This window comes from Panthera leo, chromosome F2 (genome assembly GCF_018350215.1).
Source record: "Panthera leo isolate Ple1 chromosome F2, P.leo_Ple1_pat1.1, whole genome shotgun sequence".
NCBI lineage: Eukaryota > Metazoa > Chordata > Mammalia > Carnivora > Felidae > Panthera > Panthera leo.
Genome location: NC_056695.1, coordinates 10,306,113 through 10,329,136, shown reverse-complemented (window position 1 = coordinate 10,329,136; position 23,024 = coordinate 10,306,113). Strand labels below are relative to the sequence as shown.

The 23,024-nt window shown below is 39.6% G+C and overlaps 1 protein-coding gene across 1 annotated transcript; it reads left to right on the top strand.

Moving 5' to 3' along the window:
- The first annotated feature begins 14,604 nt into the window (after window positions 1-14,604).
- LOC122210734 (cytochrome P450 7A1) lies at window positions 14,605-22,812 on the top strand. The gene is made up of 6 exons (XM_042923613.1): window positions 14,605-14,684; window positions 16,788-17,028; window positions 17,918-18,495; window positions 19,987-20,117; window positions 21,472-21,647; window positions 22,239-22,812. Exons 1-6 carry the CDS (start codon window positions 14,605-14,607, stop codon window positions 22,536-22,538), a joined length of 1,506 nt encoding a protein of 501 aa, XP_042779547.1. The 3' UTR covers window positions 22,539-22,812.
- The last annotated feature ends 212 nt before the right edge of the window (window positions 22,813-23,024 follow it).

The following is a 23,024-nucleotide window of genomic DNA, read 5'->3' as shown; positions in this document are numbered from 1 at the left end:
GACTGAGCCACCCAGGTACCCCTCTCGTTCCACTCTCTTAACAAATAGCGCCCGCCTTTTTTTGTGCCAACACTGTTCCAGGCGTTTGAATATAGTAGTAACTAAAGCAGACAAAAAATTATTGCCCCAAATATTCAAACTTTTTTTTTTTAATTTTTTTTCAACGTTTTTTATTTATTTTTGGGACAGAGAGAGACAGAGCATGAACGGGGGAGGGGCAGAGAGAGGGAGACACAGAATCGGAAACAGGCTCCAGGCTCCGAGCCATCAGCCCAGAGCCTGACGCGGGGCTCGAACTCACGGACCGCGAGATCGTGACCTGGCTGAAGTCGGACGCTTAACCGACTGCGCCACCCAGGCGCCCCTCAAACTTTTAAAAGAAAATATAAAGGATATATTATCCATATCTGTAGCTACACCTTTATGATGTTGGGATAGGATAGATTCATTTGACCAACATGCAAATAGCACAAAAATATTTTTTGAAAGGCTGACAAGTTGACTACATTAAAATAAAAGTTTCGTATATGTAACTTTCTATTAGTTCTGTTTCTCTGTACCGCAGTTTATTTATTCATTCACTTATTGAAGGACACCTTGGTTGTTTCCAGTTTGGGGCAATTATGAACAAAGGTGCTATAGACATTTGCATACAAGTTTCTGTGTGGACATAAGTTTTCAGCTCGTTTAGGAAAACACCTGGGAGCACCATTATGGGACTATATGGCGTATGATGTTTTGTAATAAATTGCCAAATGGGCTTCCAAAGCGTCCAGCCCATTTTGCATTCCCACCAGCAATGAACGGGTCAAGCTGGGGTAGAAGGTAACATGTTATAAAGCACTGGCAAATACTTGGAAGGATATTTTACCTAATCTACTTAAAGTCTTCTCCTTTAAGCATCTAACTAAGGGGCACACGGGTGGCTCACTTGGTTGAACATCCGACTCTTGGTTTCGGCTCAGGTTGTGATCTGACAGTTCATGGGTTCGAGCCCTGCATTGGTCTCTGTGCTGACAAATTCTCTCTCCTTGGGATTCTCTCTTTCTGCCCCCCCTCCCCCCAAAGTAAATAAATAAATAAACTTTTAAAAAAAAGAATCTAACTAAAACCTGAAGGTTTAGTCAGCTGACTGCTTTTGCCTGTGTGTCTTTTGCCTGCTGGCCCTCCACTTCCACTCCTTACCACTGGGAAAGAAAAGAAGTATAAATGTTTTATATAACTCCAATTCTTAGCCACTTATGACTTTATAAATATAGATTCACCCTAGACTTTTGGCTTTTTAGCTTAAAGTTGCACGAGAATTTTAAACTGGGATTGAAAACTCCCTTTACCATTTATTAAAAACACACACACACAGGAGGAGAAAATACCTTAGCAATGTTCAGTACTTTCCGATAAATAACATGTCCGACAAATTGAGTAAATTAATGATGGCAGGTAAATTTCGAGCTAAGAATAGTCAGGTTTGGGTGGTGTGATAATGGGTCTGAAATGTTTCTTCATGGTTCTGGACATTTCTACGTATAATCTGTGTTTCTGCAGGCTACACTTGCCTGGGAATTCAGTAGGCAAACGATAACAAGAGTAAAACAGGGTTCACGTTCCATCCTGTTTCATTCTGCAACACCACCCACCCCATCTCCACATACATCTCAAATTCCTCCGGGTCTACCAATGCTGTATTCTAGGCACCAAGGCAGACCATTGGAAGAAACCTTGATTATGTATCTGGAAATAAAAGTAGAACATGTCCCTGGTGTAGAGTTTTACAAGTCCCAATTGATGGGGGGGCGCTTCTTGTCATTTGCCCTGCTTTCGCCTGGCCTTGTAAATATATGGTTTCTAGGTTGTTCCATATGGAGGAGTGTAAGTTAGTCTGGCTCTCTCTCTGGGCTGTTTTGTTCCTCTCTTAAATATATATTTGGGACAAAAAGTCCACAGATCTGCAGTCCAAAGGCCTAAGAATGAGGAGAGTTGATGATGTAAGTTCCAGTCTGGGTCCTAAGGCAAGAGAAGACTGATGTCCCAGCCTGAAGACCTTCAGGCAAAGAGAGCGAATTCTCTCTTGCTCAGCTTTTTGTTCTATTCTGGCATTCAGTGGGTTGGATGGAGCCTGCCCACATTGGGGAAGGCCATCTGCCTTATTCAGTCTGTTGACTCAAATGTTAATCTCATCCAGGAACACCCTCACAGACATACCCAGAATAATATTTAACCTAATATCTGCCTGCCTCCTCCAGCCCCCCCTCCACGGCCCCGTCAAATTGACATGTAAACATTAACCATCACCACATCCATACAATGGAATATCTTCCAACAGTAAGGAGAAATGAGCTATCAGGCCATGCAAAGACACAGAGGAATCTTAAACATGTGTTGTCAGTGAAAGAAGCCAATTTTAAAAGGCTACACAATATATACTTCCAACTCTACGACATTCTGGAAAGGGCAAAACCGTACACGCCGTAAAAAGATCCGCGGTTGGCAGGGGTTTGCCAGGAAAGAAGTCATGAACAGGTGGAGCCATGAAACTAGGAATATGATGTCCTAATGGCAGATATATGACACTAGGCATTCATCAAACCTCATAGAACTATACAACACAGGGGGTGAATCCCAATGTAAACCAAGGACTTTAGTTAATAATAATGTATCAACATTGGTTCATCAGTTACAACAAATATACATCGATGCAAGATAATAATAGGGGAAACTGGGAGGGGGTATATGTGAACTCTTTACTTTCTGCTCATTTCTTTGGTAACCCTAAACTTGTCTTAAAAATTGAAACCCATTAGTTAAAAAACAAACAAACGAGCAAACTTTGTTGCGTACAGCCAGAGGTATCCCTGCTGTGTGTGATGTTGTTACTTGTCTGAATCCCTGTGCAGGCTGCAGGGTGTGTCTTAGACTTGATATTTTATTCTGTGGCTTTTAAAATGTTTATATTCACACACTTAGCTATTTTTGCCAAAGCCTGACTGCCTTATGCGGAGGCCTGGTTTCAGAGGCCCTTTCTACCTCAGTCACGTATTCTACCAGACTCAGCTCTTGCCCAGAAACCTCCAATTAGACGAGGGTCCCCAGTACAGATTCTCCCTTCTCTCACAGTGAGTTTTTATTTCCTGTTCGCTAACACGGATGAATTTAAATATAATCACAGATAGCTTCTACAGAAAGTAAGAAAAGTCAATCCATCTTCAAGGAATAAGGCATTCAATGGATCCAGACTCAGAGATGATCGAGATGTGAGAATTGACAGGGAATTTGAAAGAACCACGATTAAAATGTTAAAAGATCTGATGGAACAAATGGACAATGGGCATTAACTGATGGCGTACTGATTGCATTAGAAAGATAAAAACTATCAAACAGTCCAAAGGAAATGCTAGAAATAAAATTTAAAAAATGGGATCAGAGATGAAGAATTTCTTCAATAAGCTTACTAACAGCCTGGAAACTTCAGAGGAAAGAATCAGTGTAGTTGGAAATAAGTCGACTGGAATCATACAAACTGAAACACAAAGAGGGAGTAGAAGAAGGAGGAGGAGGAGGGTGAGGAGTAAGAGAAAGGTGAAGGGGAGGAGGAGGGAGGGAAGGGAACAACTGTGGGATAAGGAGCTAACACACTTGTAATTGGAGTCGCAGAAGAAGAGAGTGAGAGGAAGTGTAAAGGATATTTGAAGAGATAATAGCCAAGAATTTTCCAAAGTCAATGAAAGAATATAAGCCAAAGATATATTAAAGAAAAAAAAAAATGTGAGGGGCACCTGGGTGGCTCAGTCGGCTAAGCGTCCGACTTCGGCTCAGGTCATGATCTCACAGTTCGTGGGTTCAAGCCCCACATCAGGCTCCATGCCCACAGCTCGGAGCCTGGAGCCTGCTTCGGATTCTGTGTCTCCCTCTCTCTCTGCCCCTCCCCCACTCGCACTCTGTCTCTCTCTCTCAAAAATGAATAAACGTTAAAAACATTTTTTTAAAGAAAAAAAAAAAACATCATTGTCAAACTCCTAAGTACCAAATTAAGGAGATCTTGAAGGCAATCAGAGGAGGAAAAACATTGCATACAGACCTGCAACCACACCCTGCCAAAACAACATTTGCTCAGTATAAGTCAAGCAGAAGCTGTGACCAGCTATCTGACCCACTGCTGGGTTTCTCTTCTTTGTTTGCTATGAAAACAGGAAAACTTAAATGGACTTATCCTAGTATCTCTGGGTTTGGAACCTCCCCAGGATCCTCCTATCATCAGCTAGACCCCAAGACCTGACCTTTCCTGCCCACCTGCTTGTACTCACTGACCTTTGTCATACATTTTTTTTTTCTTAAGCTCTTCTCTCCAGCTTATCTCTTAACTCAGGCTAATGGACAGCAAAACCACCCTGCAGGCAATAGTGAATGATGTGACAAGACGTCCAGTTGGACCAGATGACCCAGACCAGTTTGAACTAAACCCCTGACTTGCACCTGCACAGAGGGGCCACGGAGTAACCTCTGGAATGACCAACAATCACCTTTACCTCATTATAATACTAAGATCTCCATTCAAGGAGGGAACAGCAGCCTCATTTACATAACATGTATGGGTAGGCATGTTCCTTTGAGGCCCATGCATGACCTTAGGCCCACCTCTGCATATGATGACAAGACTTCCTCATCTAAACATTCATCTTAACCCTAAACAAAAGAAACCCAATCACCCTTGCTTGAAGAGTCAGGGCTTTGGAAGTTATTCCTTGCGATCTCCTGATTTGCTGCGAATAAAGTTTCCTTTGTGCGACAACTCACCTGGTATAGCTTCTGTGATTCACCAAAGGAGCAAATTCATGTTGTTTTGGTTACACTGCCCCTAGTGGTCTTACTGCTTTTGTATATCCCAGGGCGTTGGCTTATAATAAAAAATGGAGGCTTCCCCACGTCCAGGTTTTGCTGGCTCCAAAATGTGAGGTGGGAGACTGGGCTCTGTTTCTATGGGTTGGATTTATACAGCTTTCTAGGACTGTAGTCCATGGTTCCATCAGTGAGAGTTATGAGTGCTTCTTCTGGTTTCCTTCACTACAGAGGAAGTGTCAGTGTATATGGTTGTCCACTAGAGAGCGATATGAGCATTAACTTCTTTAAACATGGCACTGAGCCAGATTTCTAGCACAAATGTATCTGTACACTAAGGAAAAAATAATGAACTCTAAAACAACCAAAATTTAAATGATTTTTGTACTACCAATGGTTGGAACATATTTAATATTTTCTAAAATTGCACACTAATGGGAGAAAAAGCAAGCAAATGTAAGAGCAAATTATTGTTAGATACATTCTAGAATAAGAAAGGGGTCAATTCATCAAGAAATTATAACAATTATAAACATATATGCACCTAACAATAGAGTTGTAAAATACATGAAGCAACACTGACAGAATTTAAGGGAGTAATAGGTAATTCAATAGTAACAGAGGCTTCAATACTTAACTTCCACTAATAAACAGAACAATAAGAGACCAAAAGGGATCTAAAATACTTGAACAACATTATAAACAAACTAGAGTCAATAGATGTATACAGAACATCCCACACAACAACAGCAGAATACAAAATCTTCAGCAGAATACAAAAAGTACACATGGTATATTGGACAGATATGATTTGTCCATAGAATAAGTCTTAACAAATATAAAAGATTGAACTCATGCATCTAATCATGATGGAATGAAATTAGAATTCAATAACAGAAAGAAATTTGGGGACTTTGCAAATGTGTGGAAATTAAGTAACACACTTCTAAATAACCGATGGATCAAAGAAGAAAACACAAAGAGAAGTAGAAAATACTTTGAGACAAATGAAATTAAATACATAACATGCCAAAAATTAATGCACCGAGAGCAGTTTCTTGGAAACTTATAACTGTCTATATTTTTAAAAAAGAAAGACCTCAAATTAATAACCTAAACTTCCACCTTATGAAGTTAGAGAAGTAAGAGCAAGATAAGCATAAAGCAATCAACAGGAAGGAGATAATAAAAATCAGAGCAGAAATAAATGAAATGGGGTGGAAAAACAATAGGTATAATTAATAAAACCAAAAGTTGGTTCTTTGAAAAGATAAAGGAAATTGACAAACTTTTAGTTAGCCTAACCAAAAAAAGAGGGAAACAAGACTCAAATTACTAAAATGAAGACTAAATGAGGGGACATTTCTACTAACATTATAGAAATAAAAAGAGGGGAAAATAAGGGAATGCTAAGAACAACTATGTACAAACAAATTAGATAACCCTGGTAAAATGGAGGTATTCCAGAGAGACCCAGATTATCAAAGCTAACTCAAGAAGGAATAAAAAATCTGAATAGACCTATAATAAGAAAAGACACTAATTTTTTAAAAATTCCTACAAGGAAAATACCAGAATCAGACAGCTTCACTGGTGAGTTTTACCACACATTTAAAGAAGAAATAATACCAACTCTTCACAAATTCTCCAAAAATTAAATGAGGAGATATCACTTCCCAATTCATCCTATGAATCCAGTGTTATCTGGTACTGACATCAGATAAAGATATCACAGGTAAAATAATCTACACACCAGTATTTTTTAAAAATATGGATGCATGGGGCGCCTGGGTGGCTCAGTCGGCTAAGCGTCCGACTTCAGCTCAGGTCACGATCTCACTGTTCGTGGGTTCGAGCCCCACGTCGGGCTCTGTGCTGACAGCTCAGAGCCTGGAGCCTGTTTCGGATTCTGTGTCTTCCTCTCTCTCTGACCCTCCCCCGTTCATGCTCTATCTCTCTCTGTCTCAAAAATAAATAAACGTTAAAAAAAAATTTTTTTTAAACTAAAAATATGGATGCAAAAATCCTTAACAAAGTGCTAGCAAACTGAATACAGCAACATATAAAAAGCATATACGCCATTAACAAATGTGATTTATCCTAGGAATGCAAGGATGGTTCAACATACAAAAATTAATCAATGAAATACACCATATTAATGCAATAAAGACAAAAATAACACGGTCATCTCAATAGATGCAGAAAAAAGTACTTAACAAAAATCCAACACCCTTTCATGACAAAATCACTAAAAAACCCCTGAGAAATATGACACTGCCTCAACACAATAAAAAGTATCTACACAAAACCACAGCTAACATCATACTTAATGGTGAAAGGCTAAAAACTTTTCCCCAAAGGTAAGGAACAAGACAAGGACATCTGCTCTTGTCACTTCCATTCAAACTGTATTGGAAGTTATATCCAAGGCAGTTGGGCAAGAAAAAGAAATAAAAGACATACATATATGAAAGGAAAACTACCTCTATTTTCAGAAGACATGATATTCTATATTGAAAATCCTAAAGAAGCCATAAACAATTTCTTAGGGCTAATAAACAAGTTTAGCAAAGCTGTAGAATGCAAAATCAACATCTGAAAATTAGTTTATTTCTATACATTAGCAATATACAATCTGCAAATTAAATTAAGAGAACAACCTCCTATACAATAGCACCAGTAAGAATAAAATAACAAGAATAAATTTAACAACAACAAGAAAGTGCAAGATTTGTATAATGAAAACTGTAACACATCATTGAAAGAAATTAAAGACCTAAATAAATGGGAAGTCATCTGGGGCGCCTGGGTGGCTCAGTCGGTTAAGTGGCCGACTTCGGCTCAGGTCATGATCTCACGGTCCGTGAGTTCGAGCCCCGCATCGGGCTCTGTGCTGACAGCTCAGAGCCTGGAGCCCGTTTCGGATTCTGTGTCTCCCTCTCTCTCTGACCCTCCCCTGCTCATGCTCTGTCTCTCTCTGTCTCAAAAATAAATAAATGTTAAAAAAAAAAATTAAAAAAAAAAATGGGAAGTCATCCTATGTTCATGGATCAAAAGACTTAATATTGTTAAGATGACAATACTCTCCAAATTGATCTACAGAGTGAATGCAACCCTTATCAAAATTGTAGCTACTTTTTTTTTTTTGCAGAAATTTACAACCTGATTCTAAAACTTATATGGACATGTAAGAGATCCAGAATATCCAAAACAATCTTGAAAAAGAACAAAGTGGGAGAATTCATTCTTCCCAATTTCAAAACTTATTACAAGCCTAAAACAGTAAAAACTCTGAGGTTCTGGCACCAGGATAGACATATAGATCAATGGAATATAGAGTTGAGAGTCCAGAAATAAACCCTTACATGTATGGTCAAAGGGTTTTCAACAAGGGTGCCGAGAGATTTCCATGGGAATGAACATTCTTTTCCACAAACTGTGCTGGGACAATTGGATATCGATGTGCAAAAGAGTAAAGTTGGACTCCCTACCTCATATCATATACAAAAATTAACACAAAATGGATCAAAACTCCAAATAGAAGAGTTAGAACTATAAAACCCTTAGGAGAAAACATAGGTGTTATGTTTTCATGACCTTAAAGTAGGCCATGTTTCTTAGATACGACACCAAACGTATAAGTAACCAATACATAAATAGATAAATTGGACTTCATCAAAATTAAAAACGTTTGTGCATCCAAAGACCTTACTAAGAAAATGAAAAGACAACCCACAGGATGGGAAGAAATATTTAAAAATCATATCTGCTAAAGGTAAAGTATCCAGGATATGGGAGGAATTCTAACAACTGAACAATAAAAAGACAAATAACCTACTTAAAAAATGAGCAAAGATTTGCAAGGGCAAATAATCACATAAAAAGATGCACAACATCATTAGTTACTAGAGAAATGCAAATCAAAACCATGAGATGTTACTTCATACCTAATGGGATGGCTATAAAAAAAAAGACAATAATAAGTGTTGACAAGGACAGGGAAAATTGGAATTCTCATACATTCCTGGTGGGAATGTAAAATAATATAGCCATTTGGAAGCCAGTCATAAAGTTAAATATGAAGTTACCATCTGACCCAGAAAATCCAGTCTTCGTTATATACCTAGGAAATTTCAAACATATGGTCACACAAAAACTCGAATGTGAGCGTTCACAGTAGCACTGTTCGAAACAAGTGAAAAATGGAAAAAAAATGGAAGAGGGCTCAGCTGACTCCCTCTCCTCTGGCTGCCCTCCCCTTTCTCCCTCTTCCTGAGCCCTCTTAACCTCCTAGCAAGGTTGGTTGGGCCCAATGGGTCCAGTGAACCATTGCTTCTCTTCTCGCACTGTCCAGTTGAGCTTCCTGGACTGAGTTCCAGAAAGTTCTGATTAAGGTGAGACCCATCAAAAAAGGCTTGGGGCCAGAGCTTCACAGAGTCGAGTCATCTACAAATGGAGACAGCAGCGCCCATCTCATGGTGCTACCGTGCGGACCAAATCAGGCAAGCCCGTGAAGATCTTGGCACAAAACGCCAATGCGCTGCCTGACCTTTTCTGGTAACGGACACGATGTTTCTTTATCAGAAATCAAACAGTGGATTTGTGCTCCTCTGATTGGCAGCGTCCCCTCGAAGCCAGAGACTTTGCCTGTCTTAGCTACCTCCGTCCCCTCAGCACCTAAAAAGTGCCTTGCACAAAGTAGGTGCTAAATTAATATGAATGCATGCACGAAACAAGTGTTTGCTAAGGAATCTGTTCATCTCTCCCTCGTTACTTAACAGTGCCTTCTACATACTCAGTGTTCAAAACATGTTTGATGAATCATCTTCATGTCTGAGTATGTAGGTGGCATGGGAACTCTTTCCTAAATGCGTGGTCAGGTGCCCTTCGGTTGCACTGAACTTCTTGTGAGGTTCTGAGCCGTAAGGGAGGAATGCTGAGCTTCAACACAGAAAAATCGAGGGTTGTGGCCTGGATTTGCCAGGACAACAAACATTTGGAGCACAGGTTGTGCCAAACCCCAGGCCAAACATTTTACACACGTTGCCTTACCTCACCTTGACATCTATATTAGGAGTCATGCAGTATAATCATTCCCATTTTACACAGAAGAAAGCAAAGCCTTGGAGAGGGTAGCGCCTTGTTCACAGGTATATACTTAGTCAGTGGCAGTCTAGACGCAGACCCAGATTTAAGGCCGGCTTTGAGCTATTTGACCTATTTCAAGCCATGCGACATTCAGCCACTAAACCTTCACGCCTCTATTTCCTCATCTTTAAAATAGCTAAAATACCTACCCTGCCCACCTGAGTTAATTATTCCATTCAAGGAGAAAAGATACGGTGGAAGCTTTTAAAAAGTGAAAACTTCAAAACAAATGTAAAAATGATTGTGATTCTCTGAAACAGAACTTACCAACCCCTTCTTACTCTCTAGTCTTGTGAAATTGTATTTGTCCAATGGACACATTTGGATATACCAGGCATTTACAACCGCAGAACCATGTGTTTAAGATTCAAAACTATGTTTGAGAATCAGATGCTCTCTATCTGCCATAACAGAATGGGGTTTTTTATTTTCTGGAAAAAAACCAAAAAACAAAACGGATGATGGGGCTCAAATGTGAATCGACATACTTCCTAAATGCTTCTTTAAGAGCCCTAATTACTCATAATGGAATTTCAGCAGCTCATTCCACTTTCCTCTCCCACTGACTTGCCCTGAATTAGGAACCTGATGTGCAGTCTTGATCTGGGGGAAATGAGATGCTTTTGAAAAAATGCAAAGCACTGCATTAATTCAGGCAATCTATGTTCCACCATAGAGAGCTAGTCTGACTTGTAAATTCTGGAAAACCACTTGTTCGACTCAATTGTCTGGCCACATTCACAGTTCATTTTATTTAAAGCAATCATACTGATGTGCAAGTTCTTCATGAACCATGTTTCCTGCATTTATTTTTTTAATATGAAATTTATTGTCAAATTGGTTTCCATACGACACCCAGTGCTCATCCCAACAGGTGCCCTCCTCAATACCCATCACCCACCCTCCCCTCCCTCCCACCCCCCATCAACCCTCAGTTTGTTCCCAGTTTTTAAGAGTCTCTTACGTTTTGGCTCCTTCCCTCTCTAACCTCTTTTTCCCCCCCTCCCCCATGGTCTTCTGGTAAGTTTCTCAGGATCCACCTAAGAGTGAAAACATATGGTATCCGTCTTTCCTGTATGACTTATTTCACTTAGCATCACACTCTCCAGTTCCATCCACGTTGCTACAAAAGGCCAGATTTCATTCTTTCTCATTGCCACGTAGTATTCCATTGTGTATATAAACCACAATTTCCTTATCCACTCAACAGTTGATGGGCATTTAGGCTCTGCATTTCTTAATAGAAACTACTGACATGTGTCATTAGCTGACATAAGTTGATAGCTGTAGTTGTCCTTTTTACTTTCTGTTCCTCTCGTCTGAGTTTCCTTGTTTTGTATACGTCTGTTCGTGGCCATGGGGTATCGACTCAGGCCTTATATTCTTTGAGGCTCAGAACAAGGTTTTTCCTCTGCACAGCAGCATATGCTCTCTGCTACTATCTACAAAGAAAGAGGAAATTGACAGGCAATGGAGGGATTAGAGAGTTTAGATAAACTCGGTTTATCACGCCTGGCCTTCTGGCAACTAGAGTATCCTTCTTTGGGCATCAGGGCACTTAGTCGTCCCCCCACTGCAGCAGAAGCCCCACAGGGTCAGGGCTCACAGCTGCCTAACAAAGCACTGTGTCCCCAGTGTTGATGTAGTGCCTGACACGAGTAGTAGGGGCTCAGTGTGGTGTGTATGAGTGTGTGTGTGTGTGTGTGTGTGTGTGTGAACGAGCATGAGTGTGTGAGTGTGGAACCAGAGAGAGCAGGGAGGCAAAGACGACAAAGAGAAGTTTCACATTTTGAAACAGCAGAGAATAAAAAAGCAAGCAAAGGGCTTTCCAACTCAGCTAGCGTTTACTTAATGCCTGATGCTCTGAGCACCATGCTGAACACACTGAGATGTCCTAAAATTCATGCATGAAATTTTTACACCCTTAGGCATCAGGAGAGCTTGTAGGGATTTCCATGAAGTTTACTGACTGTTTTGACAACTGTAACAAGCATCTAATTCCCACTCATTGGATTAGAAGCAGGCTGTTAGGGGTGTGATGGAGGTTATTTGTGGACATATGACAGCAGCAGGAAGTGATATCCTCAGAAGGAACACATAAGCCGTATATAACATGAAAAAATATGAATATTTGTATTCAAGCCATTGCTTTCCCTCAGCCAACTGAAGGAAACTGTGTGTGTGTGTGTGTGTGTGTGTGTGTGTGTGTGTGTGTTTCCGGGGCTGTTGTTGTAGAGAAGAGGGATAGAAAGTAAAGGAGTAAAAAGAATAGATCAGGGTAAGGAAAACGGAGATAAATACTAACCAGGCTGTATTTGAAAGGAGTTGGGAGGATTATAAGAGGTGGTAGGGAGGACAAAACTTCAGAAAGTTTGCCTGGGGTTGTGAATGTATTTCCCCTTCACCATTTGAAAATCTTTAATTTTGACATAATTATAGATCGACAGGAAGTTGCAAGATGATAGTAAGAGGTCCCATGCCCCCTCTCCTTTAGGTATTTTGCTTGTTTTCATTTATTTGAGGGGCAATTCTGAAGGGCTTAATTGTTCAGATATTAGGTTGGTGTTTTCTCTGTGATATCCTGCCGTGACATTCCATACAACCCATCCCTGTGTGTTTATATGTGATTCACCAACCATTTCCATGTTGTCAAATCCAGTGTTGGTCATTTTTTTCAACCTCCAGGTAGTATGTGATAGTTAATCACTGATCTCTCTTCAAATGCATTCCTCCTTTTGCTTCCTGTGACACCACGTTCTCTTGATTTTCTTCCCGGTTCTTCCTTACCCTTCTCTTCTTCGCCTGCTCTCCGACTGACCTCAGTAAGTGGAGTGCTTTGCGGCCTGGTGTGGCCTTTATGGTCTCCCTTGGTGATCTTGTAAGGCCTTTTGGCTTTAAGTACCACCCAAATGCTGAAGCCTTGAGGTTTCTATTCCCAGCTTGGTTTTTCTTCCTAGCTTCAGACTCTTTCAAGTTCAGTTGTCAACTTGGCCACACATAGCAATCTACAGAACTAAAGATTGTATTTTGACCTGTTGCCCTCCAAAATCCGTCTCTCTCTACTCTAAAGCATCGCCGTATACGAACTAGCTCGTGTCTACGTCAAGCTCTTTGTATCTTAACCACGTTTCCTCTTATTGCCTCTGTTTTTTTCTGGTTCTTAGACATCCTTGTTCATCCTTGACTCAGGACCTTTCATGTGGTGTTCCCTCTTCCTGAAACTCTTTTCCTTGTGGTGCGCCTGGGTGGCTCAGTTGGTTAAGCATCAACTTTGGCTCAGGTCATGATCTTACAGTTCGTGGGTTTGAGCCCCGCATCGGGCTCTGTGCTGACAGCTCGGAGCCTGGAGCCTGCTTGGAATTCTGTGTCTTCCTCTCACTCTGCCCCTCCCCCACTCGCACTCTGTCTCTCTCTGTCTCTCAAAAATAAACATTAAAAAAATTAAAAAAAATTAAAAGGCTCTTCCTTCTGATTCTCACTTGACTAATCGCTTCTTGTCATTCAGATCTTAAATGTCACCTCCTCAGACAGCCCTTCCCTGAACACCAAGTCTAAAGTTGCTCTCATCCCCAATACTCTCTACACCATGTTTTGTTTTATTCATAACCCTTATATTTTAATAGCTGTCTCTCTACTGAAAGAGAGTCTCCATTAGATTAGGAAATCTGTCCATCTTGTTAACACCTATAACCAGAATACTTTTGAAGAATTCTTGGCACAGAGTAGGTGCTCAAGTAATATATATCTGTGTTGAAATAAAACTTAGAAGGATACGTACCATACAAGTTAATGGTTGTTGGCTCTGAGTGGGGAATAGTAGGGAAGGTTAGTTATAAATTGACTTTCACTTTCTACCAAGATAGGTTTCAGTTAGTCTTAAATTATTTGAAATGAAATTGCATTACTTTAACAGCTAGAAAAAGTAACAATGTATTTTCAATGAGCAAAAATGGTTGATAAAATTTTGGTGCTTAAAATAAACTGCTTAATTGGCAGGTGGACTTATGTGGGATACCTGCTTGAGAATGTTAGGTAAGTAACGTGTTACTATATATAGCAAAATTTTTATGATTTTGTGAAAGCGCTGAAACGTGAAGCAGCAGAAACATTTCACCCAGTTCTCTTTCCTTTGAACTTGACCACGATTATCTCTTGCAAATGATTTAAATTGATTTCTTCTTCAAAAGGTAACAAGATCTACTCATTAGCTTGATGATAATGTATGTTTATTTTTCTTTAAATTATTACATTTTACTTTGCTATTCGATATCCTGAACACGTTTATGTTTTGTCCTTTTTATAAGCATACTAAACTTGCAATATTAGCTGTTGTTGCCAGGTCTGAATGTTAAGTCAGTGTATGTTTGAGAGACCTTCAACTTATCAAGTATTCCAGGTCTCTGATTGTTTTGGAACCTCTTCTGATACCTGTGGACTTAGTTCAAGGCCAGTTTTTTTTTTTTTTTTTTTTTCTAATAAGATGAACAAATGGTTAATTGTTTGCTTTGGTCACTCAAGTGTAAGATCCTACCTTATATAAAAGTCTAGCTAGAGCCTCTGTTCGGTGACATCCTTACCTTTCTAATCAGAGAGTCGGATTAGAGTTTGCACTAGATTTGTAAAATGATGACCGTATCTTTGATCTGGGGGATTGTGGTAGCAGTGTGCTGTTGTTTGTGGCTTATTCTTGGAATGAGGAGAAGGTAAGGAAGGTTTTATCTTTAAATGGCATTTTAGTTCATTCATTTAATAGTCTTTTACCTTCATGGTTATATAATAAATTTGGTGTTATGCACTTATACTCATTAGCATTTTCTTCTGTAATTAAAAAACTTAAGCATTTTAAATTAATTAAAATTTTTAAAGTGAGATCTTACATCTAACAAAAGATAGAATGACAGTGTTTCCCTTTTAGTTTTGACATACCCATGGTCATGCAAAAATGTACAAACTTGTTAAACATACCCGCCAAACTTTATAAGGTCTCTTTGCATGTGTATGTGTGTCTGTAAAGATGAAGTTTGGATTAGTAAGGATACGAATGGTAAGTGGGGTCTGCAGTGGGAAGGGTTTCTTTCTAACATGAGGATTAAAAAGATGCTCCGTTAGTTCTTGGGCATCGTACAGACTCAGCCTAGGTTTGGACAAGAGCACAGAGCCTGCATTGATTATTCTGTCACTTTCTTCTCATTAATGATAATCAACCATGTTACATTGGGAAACTGCTACATATATATACTATCACTTTTATTTGTGTGTCGTTTATAATTGGTTCAAACATATGAGAAGTACCAATAGAGTCACATACATAGCCGTATTTCTTTACCTTCTGATTGGCTCAAAGAGTATTTGGGGGAGGGGTATGTAAGTATTCTGTTATATCAATCTCCAAAAGACGGAATTACCCAAAACATGTCTTCGGCTATGTAGATTGCTATGTGTTGTCCATCTTTTACAAGTTTTCTGGTGTGTGTGCTTTAAGGTATTTTAATTCAGGCCTGATAATTTCTAGTTTTAGTGAACCTTACTGATCTTTGAACTACAATGAAAATAATTATTTTATGCTAAGTAATTCTGTCAAGAGGGATAGGAGTTTATGTTGGAAAATTAATGTTGATATTATTTAATAAAAACATTTAAAATAGCATGAAAGACTGTGTGGGGCCACCTGGGTGGCTCAGCTGGTGAAGCATCTGACTCTTGGTTTCAGCTCAGGTCGTGATTTTATGGTTGTGAGATTGAGCCCTGCATTGGGCTCTGTGCTGGGCACGGGGCCTGCTTGGGATTCTTTCTCTCCCTCTGCCCCACCCCTCACTTACACTCTCTATTAAAAAAAAAAAAAAAACTTTTGGGATGAGCTCTGGGTGTTGTATGGAAACCAATTTGACAATAAATTTCATATATTAGGGGCGCCTGGGTGGCGCAGTCGGTTAAAGCGTCCGACTTCAGCCAGGTCACGATCTCACGGTCCGTGAGTTCGAGCCCCGCGTCAGGCTCTGGGCTGATGGCTCAGAGCCTGGAGCCTGTTTCCGATTCTGTGTCTCCCTCTCTCTCTGTCCCTCCCCCGTTCATGCTCTGTCTCTCTCTGTCCCAAAAAATAAAAAAATAAACGTTGAAAAAAAAATTAAAAAAAAAAAATTTCATATATTAAAAAATAAAAGACTGTGTGTCAACTATACTTGAAAAAAGATGCAAAAAAAGAGCATGAGTGTTGAATCACTATTGATGATCCTGTCAACACTTACATAATTTCATCTTATAATAACCTAATTTTTTAAATGAGATTCTTATAGTCAAATATCACTATAGAATGATATCTTTAAGTTATGAAGATTCTGAACACTTCAATTTTGCCATCTTCTCTGCAATTCAGTATTCTATATCTTTAAGGGTAACAATAAAAGAAAACATTCTGAGATACGCAGGCCAATGATGCTTAGAAAAAATATAAACACTAGAATGTAGGTGGTTTCATCTGTACTGAGAGCAAGAATCTTGTTGGCCTTGTTGATTCTTTTATCCTCATCACTGGGAAAAATGACTATCATTTAGTAGACAACAAGTTTTGTGGAATGCATGCACGGATGGATGGATGGATGGATGGATGGATATAGCAATCATTTTCATGTTACTAAGTTAATACAACCCATTATTTTAGTAAAAGATGAGGGCCCCAGGGACAAAAAAACTATCTAGAACTGTAGAGAGCTTGGAAGCTGAAAGTCAGTAGTAAAAGTTTAAAAACCAGGTGTAAATAAAAAACAATGTGTAATGTCTCATATCTATTATGTATTTGTGTCTTACAGACAGATGGGTGAACCACCTCTGGAGAATGGGTTGATTCCGTACCTGGGATGTGCTTTGCAATTTGGGGCGAATCCTCTTGAGTTCCTGAGAGCAAGTCAAAAGAAACATGGTCCTGTTTTCACCTGCAGATTGATGGGAAACTATGTCCACTTTCTCACGAATCCCTTGTCATACCAGAAAGTGTTGTGCCATGGAAAATACTTGGATTGGAAAAAGTTCCACTTCACTACTTCTGCAAAGGTAACCCGTTTCCCGTGTGTATAGCATTCTGCTTGTGTGTCTTCTACTTCTGAACTTGTCAGTTTACTTAGCATTTTGATGTACTTAGACTTAAAAAATAGAGATGGTGAAGAGGGTTACCCTTACACGGAGATTCTTAGAAATATAATAGATCCAATTAGATATAACCTCTTGGTACTAATCATTTCAAAAGTCAAAATAGGTATAGATTTGTCATTTCTTAACTACCTAGACTGAGAGAAAAATGAAATATTTTGCTGAGCCACATGGCACTGTACCAGTTAGACAGCTACAAACTCACTCTTGTCAACTATGTCTGCATGACTCCCAGAGCACATGGGGTGGGAACTTACCCCTGAACAACTGTTTTGCCACACTCTATGCCACACCAGTTGTTCAATTTTGTTAAGCAACTGATCAGATATTTTGGTATCGCTTAGCTATAATCTAAGAGGCTCCTTAAGAGAGAAAGGAGTTAGCCAATATTTAGTGAGTCTCTGCAAGGAAGTATTAGACACAGTCTCTGCTCTAAGCAGATTAAAGTCTGGTAAAGTACATCTACAAAAAAATATAGAAGAGAACTGATGACTAAGACAAATATAGATTAGCACCAAATTAACCTTCCATTAGATGCAATAGCATAAGAAAAGTAAGAAATAGGCAACTTGGGTGGGTTGAGGGATATTCCACCAAAGAACTGGAATTTCAACTTGGCTTTTCAGGAAGCCATGTATTTGAAAAGTTCTCTGTATGTGGAAAGGCCAATTTCCCTCCTTCCCTTTTTTTTTAACAAGTAGAAGATTATGAAAGCATCTCATCTGTTTTTCAGCCACTTTCTAGCACTGCATGAGGTTTAATCTCTTTTCTCACACATTTCATCTATTGTCAGGTATTTGGGCACAGAAGCATTGACCCAAGTGATGGAAATACCACTGAAAACATAAACAAAACTTTCATCAAAACCCTGCAGGGCGATGCCTTGAATTCCCTCACAGAAACCATGATGGAGAACCTCCAACTTGTCATGAGACGTCCACTGGTAGCTAAATCAAACACGCCTGCCTGGGTGACAGAAGGGATGTATTCCTTCTGCTACCGAGTGATGTTTGAAGCTGGGTATTTAACCCTCTTTGGCAAAGATCTTACAGGGCAAGATGCACAAAAAGCACTTATTCTAAATAACCTTGACCACTTCAAGCAGTTTGACAAAATCTTTCCGGCTCTGGTAGCAGGCCTCCCCATTCATGTGTTCAAGACCGCGCACCATGCTCGGGAAAAACTGGCAGAGGGCTTGCGACACGAGAACCTCGGAAAGAGAGACCACATCTCAGAACTGGTCAGGTTTCTGAACGATATGCTTTACACCTTAGATGACATGGAGAAGGCCAAGACACACCTCGCTGTCCTCTGGGCGTCACAAGCAAACACCATTCCGGCGACTTTCTGGAGCTTATTTCAAATGATTAGGTAACGAGCCACGTACCCGTTGGTTTCTTTATTTGAATAGAGCCAAGAAAATCTACTATTTTCACTTAAAAAAAAAAAAAGAGTCATCGTACTTTGTCATGCTGTCAATCAAGAGTGTGACATTTACGTTGTAAGTGCTTAACAGGTATCAGCTCATCCAATCCGCATAAAAACATAAGCAAATGTGACTGGTAAAATGCATCTTGTAGAAGCGGAGACCTTCCTAGGGGAAAAGAACACAATATGTAGGGTCAGTTCAGGCCACCTGGGCCCAGAGCCCTGGCTTTCAACCTCAAGCTGTTCCTCATGATGCCTCCTTAAGTTGATGAATTCTGTCTTCATAATCACAAAAATATATTTAAGCGCTTCTGACTTCTGGACAGTAAGAGGGCAGTACCTACGCCTTATTCATTTGTGCATCAATAGTTTGTTTTTTTCGCTCCCTTATGACTTCTTAGAGTTTATCTCACCAACTATGATAGCTGTGGATCAGTCATATTATTATTAATCCTTACTGATGGGATTTAGCTAGATTTTGCCTTTTAAGTGTATGTAACGAAAACACCGTATGTGATATACACTTTACATAACATGATTTTCTTCCCAAGTGTTTTTAGAAATTTGCCATTCAAATCATTTACTGAATTATCCCAGTTAAGTTGAGTGTTTCGTGTCACACGTATACAAAACTACGATTCTGTACCATTGGGAAAGCCAAATTTCCACTGATGGTTGACTATGCTATGCCTTTAATATAAAAAATATCTAGAAACAATTTCAGATATAAAACCCCATTACAAATCTGCCTCAGATGTTAAACGGCTTCCAAAGTTTTTACTTGAGAAAGCTCTATCCAGAATAAATTTATATATTTACCGTAAGGTTACAACATCAACGTAACATCATCAGGGTAATAGTAGCCATTTTATGATAGCCACGCATATACTTATGAGACTCAATTTACTGCAATCGTGTTCTATAGATCCCTTCCCATGACATCTACTAAATGTCCATGCACTGAAATGAAGTGCCATTCATTTTACAAGTCAACACGCTAGAACAATAACTTATAACATGCATGGAAGAGCTATTGTTCTACCTGAAATCGCGGTATGGATTTTAAGAGTAAATTCAGATTTCCATTTGCACTCTATAATTGTTATCTTAGAGGCAATTTTCCTCCTCCATTGCTATGTGTGTGACTGATTTGGCCAGGTACTCCTTATTAGAATCATTTATTTATAGAAGTATGCCCCAAGTTTTACTTCTATGTCGCAAGGCCTCGTAAGGCAACGATTCTTGCGAATATCCAAGGACTTAAACACAAGTGCAAAACGGAGTAACAAGTAACTGCGAATGCCCCTTCCCCACCTTCTCTGGTGTCTTGGCCGCCTCCTTAAAAGAAGGGGAAAACTCCTATTTGTTGGCAGCTCCTTTGGTATAGACACGATTTATTTTCTGCACATCTTTTCTTTTCTCAACGTTTGATAGGAGCCCTGAAGCACTGAAAGCAGCCACTGAAGAAGTGAAAAAGACCCTAGAGAGTGCTGGCCAAAAAATCAGCTTTGAAGGCAGTCTTATTTGTCTGAATCAAAGGCAACTGAATGAGACACCAGTGCTAGGTACGTTTACTATGTTACATTTCATTGACTGTGTGCCACAAACGGTAATCGTCAACGTGCATTACGTACTTACTTTGTAAGCATGAAGCTAAGTATTTCATGTGTGTTGTCCTGTTTGAGCCTCACAGCAATCCTATGACTGGGGACTAGTTTCTATATAACCAGAGAGGAAATTGATATTTAAAGGTTAAGTTCTGAGCTGGGATAGAACGGTGGACCCAGAGACAGTGTTTACGTGGGACTCCTGACCCTACATTTCTCAACTGTGTCTCTGCCCTGCCCGACTCTTACCACTCATGTTACGATTACTGGGAGCATATTACTCATTTTCATGGAACAGAGAGGAAAAAGTACCATCAAGAAACCACAATTAGCTGCATGGGGGGACTGATGGGATTGAAGGTTGTTTTACTTTTCTTATCTTTGCTTCTCCGTGTTTTACAGAAATACAAAAGTATTCTATGTGTGTAGTGATAAAGAGTTTTCTTCTTGTTTTTGTTCCTTTTCTCTTGAGGAAAGAAACCAGTGTATGCAATTAGGGGCAGCAGGCCTTAGTGGAGGTGACCATGAGGCAAGAAGCATAGATCCTATGTTGGGCTGTGCCCACCATGGATGACCCCCAGACATGTCGCTTCATTTTGGGGGGCCTTGCTTTTCTCATTTGTAAAATAAAGCTGCTAACACGCTATGATTTTATATACAATCATGTGATGAGCACCTAAAACACGAGAGTTAAGAGGACAGAGGCTAGAGGATCAGGCTGGACCTTCGCATGAGATCTTCATATTTTAGCTACTTTCAGGGTGGTTCTTTCTGCCCCTTTACATCATACAACATCAGAGTGTAGTGATGAAAATGGGTTCTTGGAAACACTCAACGGAAGCTGCGTTAAACATCTGGGAAAATGTTTCCATATAAAAAGGTTAGCAGTATATTCAATCTCAAAAGTAATTAACTTTGATTCACGTGAAAGTGATTCACTGATTTTTCAGTTGTATTGGATGTCTAGTGTCAGATAGAAATAAGATGATTTTAGCTATAAAATTATGGAAGTCTAGTTCCCATTGGTGTCCAAGAAGATTATATCTTGATCAAATGATTATTTCAAACTCAGATTATCAGATTAAAAAGCACATTCAGACACAAGTGAATCACTGGTTATAGCACAGGGGCAACAGAATAAAGTTTGGGAAGGTTTTATCTGGCCGGCTGTCCCGAGTTTGTTCAACTTTGTGTAATAGGTTGCTATCAGTATTTCAGACTCCATATTATGAGGCCTTTGAATACATGACTTGTTCTCCCATTCATCCTTCTTTCCCTCCTTCTCCTTCTTGCTTCCTTTAACAATATTTAGATAGTATCATCAAGGAGTCTCTGAGGCTTTCCAGTGCCTCCCTGAACATCCGGACGGCTAAAGAGGATTTCACTTTGCACCTCCTGGACGGTTCCTATAACATCCGCAAAGATGACATCATAGCTCTTTATCCGCAGTTGATGCATTTAGATCCAGAAATCTACCCAGACCCTCTGGTAAGTGACTGTTAATCCCAGTTCGATACCCAGGGGAGGCCTACCCAGATGGAAATAAAGAGGAAATTTATCACTGCAGAATTGATTTAACCATTGAAACCATAGATGGGCATTGCCTCCTGAATTATGTCCAGTATTCATATATGTTGGAAAACCTGGAGGCTGGCCTGAATTTTAAAATTCCTGGTATTTGTCATCACATCATCTTTGCCTGACTTTGTTTGCCGTCATGATAAGAGAGTTGCTGGCTTCCTTTTTCCTTAACAAGTACTGCTCCCGAATCCAGGAAATTAGACGCTAATATATATATTGGCTCTTCTAGTTTCTAATCTGAACTTGTCCTTCTTGTCCTGCCTAATAGAGGAACTAGTCACCCAGGCAGGATGGAAGGTATTATAAAGCTTTTTCTGTTCCCATCGGTTCCTGTTAAACTGTTCCCTATTACTTTCTGAGTCAAGGTGGGGAATTGGCGAAATTACCCACAGATTGGATTAAAAACGAAAATGACTCGTTGGAGCCTCCAGGTCAAGCAAGAGACAGATTCCTTTAAAACTAGCCGATAGATTTATTTTCTTTGTATTTTTATTGCAGACTTTTAAATACGATCGATATCTTGATGAAAATGGGAAGACGAAGACCACCTTCTACAGCAACGGAATCAAGCTGAAGTATTACTACATGCCCTTTGGGTCAGGAGCGACCATATGTCCGGGAAGACTATTTGCTGTGCAGGAAATCAAACAGTTTTTGATTCTGATGCTTTCCTATTTTGAACTAGAGCTTGTGGACAGTCACGTTAAATGTCCCCCTCTGGACCAGTCCCGCGCAGGCTTGGGCGTTTTGCCGCCACTAAATGATATCGAGTTTAAGTATAAATTCAAACATTTGTGAACACACGGTTGGCAAAAGAGGACGAGAGATCACGTGACTGGCCTGCATCACACCATCACGTATCAGTCCCTCTGGACAGTCACATTTGGCCGTGGTGGCACTGATTCACAGGTCAACGTGCTTGTAAATCTTAACATTTTGGTGACAGTTCCCAGATGCTATCGCAGACTGTGCTAGCGAAAAAAACTAGCTTCTAGAAGCACAATACTTTGTTTTCATTTGAGTAAGTCAGTGAATGTTCATAGAGCCAGGGACTGAAGTTCATTATTTTCAAAAAAAAAAAAAAAAAGTCTTTCCTCTCCCCCACCCCCAGAATGAAGATATTCCGATTGGCAAATGGTTTTATTTTTTTTTTTCCTAAGGAAATGATTTCATTTTTATAAAAACCACCCAACAATCATGTAGAAGGTACAGATTCACGTTTTAGTGAAACAACATGATGTTTTGAGTAGATATGGGATATCTGGTTGTTTTGTTTTTTGTTTT

Coding starts and splice junctions, on each gene's coding strand:
- LOC122210734 (XM_042923613.1), top strand. CDS start 14,605: ATGATGACCGTATCTTTGATCTGGGGGATTGTGGTAGCAGTGTGCTGT. Junction 14,685..16,787: donor ATTCTTGGAATGAGGAGAAG/GTAAGGAAGGTT, acceptor TGTGTCTTACAG/ACAGATGGGTGAACCACCTC. Junction 18,496..19,986: donor AGCTTATTTCAAATGATTAG/GTAACGAGCCAC, acceptor AACGTTTGATAG/GAGCCCTGAAGCACTGAAAG.